The sequence below is a fragment of the Cydia strobilella genome, chromosome 2, assembly GCF_947568885.1.
Source record: "Cydia strobilella chromosome 2, ilCydStro3.1, whole genome shotgun sequence".
Classification (NCBI taxonomy): domain Eukaryota; kingdom Metazoa; phylum Arthropoda; class Insecta; order Lepidoptera; family Tortricidae; genus Cydia; species Cydia strobilella.
Window position 1 is genome coordinate 11,279,348 of NC_086042.1, and position 9,003 is coordinate 11,288,350.

General features: G+C 36.8%; 1 protein-coding gene across 1 annotated transcript in view; it reads left to right on the forward strand.

Annotated features, from left to right (window-relative positions):
• The window catches only part of LOC134751770 (lachesin-like), a 76,878-nt gene extending 68,510 nt beyond the window's left edge, over positions 1–8,368 (forward strand). Inside the window, exons 7-8 of the mRNA XM_063687234.1 lie at positions 1,167–1,337; positions 7,847–8,368. Coding sequence (XP_063543304.1) covers positions 1,167–1,337; positions 7,847–8,193 — 518 coding nt within the window. The 3' untranslated portion in view covers positions 8,194–8,368. The remainder of the gene's footprint in view (positions 1–1,166; positions 1,338–7,846) is intronic.
• Positions 8,369–9,003: the final 635 nt, after the last annotated feature.

Consider the following 9,003-nt stretch of genomic DNA (forward strand, 5'->3'; position numbering starts at 1 on the left):
TTATCTTAGCCGGCCGTCCAGAGTGGTCGCGAGAGCTGCGTTCTGCTGTGGAAACGTAAGTACCTAAATATTTAATAATAAATAATTATTATAGGACATTCTTACACAGATTGACCAAGCCAGACAGTTAGTTCAAGAAGGCTTGTGTTGTGGGTACTCAGACAACGATATATATAATATACATAATACATACATTACATTTGTAAACTGTACGCTCAGATTAGAAAGTTAACCCCTTACTTCATGTCAAAAATAAAAAAAGTATTTGGTTAAAAGTAAACTTTAATAGCTAAAAACATAACAGCCATATAAGGCTGCGCATGCAGTAAAGGGTTAAGTAGGTAAGTTTAGGTTTAAGATAAAGTTAAGTTACATATCAACCGCTAACACAAACGCAAAGGAGCCTCGTCTGCCAACAAACCACTGTGTGGTTTGGCAGAAGAAAATATGTATTTAGTTGTAAGTAAGATTTTTGAATAAACGTTTTTTTTTTACAAATACATAGAAAACACCCAAGACTCAGGAACAAATATCTGTGCTCATCACACAAATAAATGCCCTTACCGAGATTCGAACCCAGGACCATCGGCTTCACAGGCAGGGTCACTACCCACTAGGCCAGACTAGTCGTCAAAAAGTCGTAAGTTGCGAGTTGGTTATATGTTTAAAGACTTTAAAGTCCAGTGACACCTCTCTAACCTCAACCCTCACACCGGTGTTGCCCTTGAGCTATCCTAGATGGCGGTTATCGTGTTATCTTTAAAAAACTTTATTAAACCATTAGTTTAAAAAACTATTTTAATCAAATACTTGGGCACAGTGTAGGACAGTTTGAATTTATTTGCCAACGTAGAATACTTTAGTAAACATGTTTCCTACATGTTTACTAACTTCTACTGGTTGCTTCTCTACATTGAAGCACAAAACTTTATTCAAACAAGTATCTTTCGAATGTTTGCTGCTGGGATGTTAGCAAAGTTTATACGTTTTAATGCTTCTTGTTATGGCATGAAGTTAAAATGCTCTTGAGATTTCTCGCTTTATTAAATATTACGTACTTTCATTAAAAAGCAGAAATGTTTACTACCTACCTATGCTTGTTTAATACCTATTGCTTTTTTAATTTCTATCTAAAATATTTTAAATCAATTATCTTTTGTTTTAAGGTGGCAAGCTAATGAACAGTTCGAAGTATATAATATCGGAGGAGATCATAAGCGAGTACGCGCTGCGGATGAACCTGACTGTTACGCGGCTCAAAAAGGGCGACTTCGGCGAATACTCGTGCGCCGCTGCTAACGCGTTCGGGCGTGCTGAGGGCGTCATCACTCTCAAAGGTAAGCCACGAGACAGACCCTCACACTCATTGCTACTCCCGAAATGCAATCATAGTCATCTCATCAGACATCTCGCTCGCTTACTTAAGATTGTATCAAAACAAGATGAAAACCATGGACCGGAAACCCCTTTAAGCCCTTCATTTGATTAATCTTTTCGACAGGGTTACCCAGATGATATGGCTACCCTTATCATTGTGTTAGGCCATCAATATGGAAATACTTATAAGGCGCAATGGCAATTTCAATGGCAATCGAATTTTAAAAACACTTGATAGGGTTTCCCTATTAAGTTTTTTTGATATGGTAAGCGCTTACTCAAAATCTCACTCTATTGATTTCAAACTCTATTGATTTGGTAACCCTTTCGAGTAGGGAAGTAAACGATATGATTTCCAAAAGGATAGGATCTGTAAAAACTATTCTATCAAATACCCTATCGAATACCCCTTTGTTGGTAGCCGGTTCTGGTCCCTGATGATGAAAACCTTTACAAATTGTTAAATCAGAATCAGCATCAAGTCTTCTTATTTCTTCTATTTAGAACTAATGAGAGAATAGGGATGATGATACATGTTGAATTTTATAACGAAATGTAGTAAAATCGATAGATAGCAAATAAACAATTTATCGCAATAATGTATATATTAAAATAATATATGGAAATGATAAAAAAATACAGGGCTTTCAAAATTTTAAGTTTTTTTTAACTTCCAAAAAGGAATGAAGTAAGGGTACCATTCGATTCCTTACATTTAACCCAAACAAAGATTGTATGACAACTATACAGGGTGATCAATCCAAATAGGTCAATAGGGAGAAGTCAGAAAGAGAGATAGCGAAATCTGTTCTTAGGAACCATGGCGTCGATTTTAAATTTAATAATAAAACTTTTTTTTAAACTCTCATACATAACCGGGAATCGAACCTGGTCAATATTCTTTATTGTAATCGCGTTATTATTTGTTTGTATTCATCATCATCATCATGTCAGCCGTTAGACGTCCACTGCTGGACATAGGCCTCCCCAAGGCTCGCCACTCCGACCGATCCTGTGCCGCTCGCAACCACCGAATTCCCGCGACCTTCACCAGGTCGTCGCTCCATCTCGTTGGAGGCCTACCGGCAGTTCGTCTTCCGGTACGCGGACGCCACTCCAAAACCTTCCGGCCCCACCGGCCATCAGTTCTGCGAGCAATGTGCCCCGCCCACTTTGTTTGTATTATTGATCCTGAAATTTGAATAAAAAATTTGAAATAATTAATGTCATCATCATCTTCCTCGCGTTGTCCCGGCATTTTGCCACGGCTCATGGGAGCCTGGGGTTCGCTTGGCAACTAATCCCAAGAATTGACGTGGGCACTAATTTTTACAAAAGCGACTGCCATCTGACCTTTCCAACCCAGAGGGGATACTAGGCCTTATTGGCATAAAGCGCTCGTGGCCTAGCGGTAAGGGAGTGCGACTTTCAAACCCCGGCTTCGTACCAATGAGTTTTTCGAAACTTATGTACGGAATATCTTTGATATTTACCTGTCGCTTTTCGGTGAAAGAAAACATCGTAAGGAAACCGGACTAATCCCAATAATGCCTAGTTTCCCCTCTGGGTTGGAAGGTCAGATGGCAGTCGCTTTCGTAAAAACTAGTGCCCACGTCATTTCTTGGGATTGGTTGCCAAGCGGACCCCAGGCTCCCATAAGCCGAGACAAAATGCCGGGACAACGCGAGGAAAATGATGATGGCATTCAATTTTTTCTAATTTTTTATTCAAATTTCAGGATCAATTATACAAACTAATACTACACGCGATTACATAAAGAATATTGACCAGGTTCGATTCCCAGTTATGTATGAGAGTTAAAAAAAAAGTTTGAATGTCATTATTATTAAATCTAAAATCGACGCCATGGTTCCTAAGAACAGATTTCGCTACCTCTCATAGTTTCTGACTTCTCCATACTGACCCATTTGGATTGATCACCCATACGTATAAACGCAATATTTCATCGACAAAATTGCAATTTGACTTATTTTCCATACTTCAAGATGGTCTCTCAGTGACCTTGACGTCACGTTCACTTATCGTTTTGTTAGGAGCGTTTCGTGAGTGAAGTACGACTGTCGGACTGGCTATCATTTCTGACTTTTGTATTGATTTAATGATGTGGGTCCCATATAGACATTTGATCCCAAAAACAAACCTGATCGATTGATACCATTAATAAAAATTTGTCATCTAGCCTATTTGACGTCAAAACTCTACGGAGACAATATGCTACGGGCTACGGTGAACCGCTACGAGCGTACCCTAGTGAAACGAGTACATTTATTATAAACAGGAGCACGATTTCAATGTTAACTAGCGGGTGTCTGCGAAATAATCCAGTATAATACAGGATGGGCCAATGACAGATTTTATCCACGTACAATCAACATAGGCCTAATTTAGAATTTTCTAAATCGATATATCTGTTAATGAAAGATTTCCGGAGTTTGCTCAATTCTTCATGATTCTCGTAATCAGAACTGTATTTGGACAAAATGGGACCATTGGGAAACTACATACTTTCAAATAATAAAAAAATATTAATTTTAAATGGTATGGAAGTGCCTACAACAAATTAGGGCAATTGTTTTATTTGTTTTATTCTCTTGTTTTTTTTTAGTTATTTTAAATTCATACCTACTTTGATAATTCTACCGAACATAGCTCATAAATAAATAATCATAAATAAATATTATAGGGACATTCTTACACAAACTGACTAAGTCCCACGGTAAGCTCAAGAAGGCTTGTGTTGTGGGTACAGACAGCGATACATATAATATACAAATACATAAATACATAGAAAACATCCATGACTCAGGAACAAATATCTGTACCCATCACACAAATAAATGCCCGTATCGGGATTCGAACCCAGGACCATCGGCTTCATAGGCAAGGTCACTACCCACTAGGCCAGACCGGTCGTCAAAGCTCATGATAAGGAGCACGTATGATTCTATATACATTGAAAATGAGCTCAAATTACGCTGTAAGGATTCTGAGTTTCATGCTTTCTATCGAATCTGAGCATAATGTTAAGTTTGGGATCCCATGTTCATTGGACAACAGTATTTTTTATTTTTTAATATAATTTTTTTAATAGATTCTCATAATATTATGTTACTATATTGCAGTTGTAATAAAGAATTATGATCTCATTCGGCATTCAATGAAGTTATAGGTTACCCTTTGACGCTTTTGTTGATTTTTTTTCCTAACCAAAATCATTAACCAAATTCAATGCTTACGTACGTAGCATATTGGAATTCGGGTCCACGGTATGGGATCCAAATGAGAGGAAATACACCTTGATGTTAGAGAAGATTCAAAGGAAATTTGCGAGATTTCTCTACAAAAGGCAGTATGGGTATTATCCCTTTCTGTTTCCCTCTCTTTTCGTGACGGGGATGGGCGGGGGGGTGGGCTTGGATATTCTCGAGTTACGGCGCAAGCTGCTGCTTGCGGTGCACTACTACCAACTACTCAATAATAAGGTCGACAATCCAACCGTCTTAAAACGTATTGGTTTGTTTGTACCGCAGGCGCGACTGAGCATGGAAGACACTGGTGAGGGCGGGGTGCGTAGACGAAGGCCTCTGTTTGCGCGCGGTGCGGTTCGTACTCGTCAGGCCCAGAACGCTCCCACTGCTAGAGCTCTGACACTTTTTAACGACTTCTTTAACATCAAACATGATGCTGACATATACTACGATAGTATCAGTGTCTTTACTAGGATTTTTTTAAATTTTATTAATGTGTATTTGACGAATGAATAATGACATTTTTGTATGTGTTTAAGTTTAAGTTTGACATTCTCTCCTCTGTTTCTTTTAATTTAATTTATGTGTGATGTCTGTTGATTTGACCTGAACTTATTTGATCGTTTTTGTTTTGTTTTAATGTTTTATTTTATAGAATATGTTTAATTCTGATTGTTTTGTATCTTATATCTCTACCGCATAAGCGATTTGGCATCTTAGCTGTAAGTTTGTGCATGTGACTAAATAAAGAAATTATAACTATTGAGCGTCGATTTATCGAGTTAAGTGTTAAAACGTGTCGATGTCATAACCTACCTTTTTAAGTTGAGTAATAATAGGTATTGTCATGATATTTTATAAATATTCAGTGCATCGCGGTCTAAGCAAAAGACAATACTATACACTGGAAAAAATAATCAGGCAAACTCATTCAGTAACTAACAAAAATAACTGAATAAAAAAATAAATTATGATAAATATTCTAAAACCGATTTTGTTGTTAAAAATTGACAATTTTTATTATTTATCTCCACGGGACTTAATCGCGTAAAATAGTTTTAAAATGTACCACCGACGTTTCGAGGACGGCGTTGTCCCCGTGGTCTCGGAGAAGACTGGCTAAAGTTGACATCAACATCTTCTAGGCGCACGAGTTTTTCGAACTACCCGCACTTGGTCTTGTTTATTAACTTGAACGTTTTGCGCACTAGGGATCGGGTCGACACACAACACTCACAATATTCAATTTTTCAACTTTCGATATTTGGTTTCGCTTACACTTACTAATGACTGGGTTCCATGTGGATGAGATCTTAAAACCTTCATCTCGATTGAAATTTCTATGTTTCTTGATTTCAATGGCTTCACGGATTTTTCTACTATAAAACCCACGATCTGTAGAAAGTATTCTAGGGTTGTGAAGCTCAATCCAGTGGTTTGGCCCTGACTCTAGTAAATGCTCAGCAACGGCAGACTTGTTCACCTGACGGTTTTTGACAGCTGCGATATGTTCCTTAACTCGCTCCGCAATGGTACGTTTCGTTTCCCCGATGTAGGAACTACCACAACTGCAATCGATCTTATAAACGCCAGGTGACTGGAACGACAAGTTAACTGTTGTAACACATAATTCGCAAATCCTAATTTTTGTGTAAGTAATAACAAAGCACTTTTTTATGCAAACATTTCTTTCGTGTATATTCGGTATGAGCTGAATAAATCAAATTTTGAAACTCAGTCATTGGACGAGCTAACATCTGAGTGCTCGAGTATCGGCGAAATTTCGACCGAAATTTTCCCATGTTTCATTTTCAAATTCGGATTTTGGGCCGTACTATATGTTAGCCTAGCGATTCCTAGCTAGATCGTAGGTAAGAAAAAAACAACATTTAGGGGCCTACGATGTGTAGTTTATGCCTAGCTTTCGCAGTTTAAGGTGCAGTAGGTTTAGAAAACGGAGTTTTTAAAAAGTCGTAGCGGTTTTTTGGATTACAAAACGGCTGACATAAATTTTATTAGTAATCTTGAGGCCTTTCTCAAGGGACTGTATCAAATCGAATCTTGAGTTTTTGACTTTCGCTCGATAGAATAAAATCACGAACATAGGTCTAAAATTCAATTTAAAAATTTGTACAAATTATGCACAAAAGCTAAAATTATGAAGAAAAAAATAAATAAAAATAAATATAGGAAAATATGCAAAATGAAAATTGCTTCTAAAAATCGGCAATATCATGATTCGGTTACTTTTTAGTGTTCCGTGCAAAACTTTGTTTTGACAAACGGATATGGGATCACTTCGGTCTTGCAAATCAGTTAAATGCGTTTTTCTCCGAAAACCGTTTGACATAGATACCTAAAATTCGAAACAGTTATAATAGCAATTACCACCACTAATATTGTAAATAAGTCAAAACCGTTTATTTCTTATTTTAGGGGGTTGAGTGGGGTAACCTGTTTTTTTTATTTTATTTAAAAGTACGAAAAATTAAAATTCAAAAACATAATATCCGCGCTTCCGGCGGGCACACACGCACTTCCATCTCGGATTCTCGGCGCACGCTACGCTCAGTGAAAGTGAGAGAAGAACACGAACTTATTGGGCCTTAGATTACACTTTTTGACAACTAAACTATATTTTTTATTTATTTCGATATTATTAACATAATATAATCCGCAGATAAGTGCTCTATCTGCGGATTACATTATGTTAATAATATTGAAATAAATAAAAATATAGTTTTTTGTAATACTGGTCAGTCAGCTAAGCTATATAGTCTGTCTGTTCGTCCGACTATAGCATAGCTGACTGACCTTTACTACTAAAGTCTATATTTAGCACTATTTAGTAAAATAAAATGTTAAGAAAATAAATTACTGTACCTTACCTAAACTTCAAGTAGGTGCTAGAGATGAAATCTTGTTGCCGCTAAAAACCTTTAATCTTGGTCTCGTTTGATAGGCCTTTCAAAAAAATTTGGTAGAGGTCTTTAAAAATATTTTTTTAGATTTAGTCACCCGTTTGTGACATACCTAAGTACCTACACAAATTTTGGTTTCTTAATATGACGTTTAAGATGTTCACTGAGTTTTCTTTGTAGGAATTTATGACCCGAGGTGATCCTCTTCGCCACATTTAACATTTTAAGCAGAGCATTTTACAAACCGATATTTTAACATTACCTTTGTATTTTCAACAGAAACGCCGCAGCGTACGACTACAAAAACTACGACAACAACAACTACGACAACGCCAACATCAGCGCCGACCACATCCGCGAGCACGACGACGCGGCAGCCCAAGCGACACCACAAGAACCAGAACGTCATCGTCGACGATATGCGCCAGGCGGACCTAGGCAACGCTATCAATTTATACAACACCAACGCGTACGCCCCGCCCAACGACTCGCACAACGAACACGCTCAGAGGACAGAGAGGAAGAAAGCTCGTCCCTCCGGCCCTCCATACGTTCTGTACAACAGCGAAACCACGCGTTTGAAGCCCTCACTCGCGCTTGCGCTACTTATCAAACTATTTGTATAAAATTAAATACCTTAGCAGCAGCTTAGTGATAAAATATGGCTGTTGAATTTTGTATTACATATTTTGAGGTTGTTAGAATGTTTGCCCATTAACATCGTTATTTAGACGTTATCGGTCAGGCCTAATGTTAAATGCCTTGATTGTAAATGAAGACAATAAATAATGCGAGGTCGAATTTTTGTTCTACCTTTATACTATTTCCTTAATACTGGATTTTTAAAGATAATGCTCGCAAGTGTATGTATTATTAGACGTCATATCAGTCAAACGTTAGGTTTTATACACGTTTGACATTACATTTTGAGTAGTAACTAATGTTTTATACATGTTTGACATTACATTTTGAGTAGTAGCTAATGTTTTAAAATAAAATAAACAAATTAAAATATAAATTTATCTAAACTTTTTTAAATCTTATTTGGAAATGACTACAAGTGCTGAATGTTACATTACTCATGTTGTAATAATATAAGTTAACCGTTAATTATTTTTTATTTTATTTTATTATAAACTGATCGGCGATTGGCGATTAATATGATAATAATTAGCGCTATTTTCATAATACGACAATACGATTATAAAGACAATAGCTGTAGATTATTAAGGATGTATAGAGACCAACTTATTTAAACGAACGTAACATGCATGTATAGATATAATATAATGTAGTTAGTAAAATACAATATGTGTAGTCGATCTTTGGGTTATGTATGACTAAATGGACTAACAGATCGATATCAAACAACTTGGAGTATTTTTTGAAATATGACGTAAAATATGTACAACATTTTTATTAGGTATACGCATAAA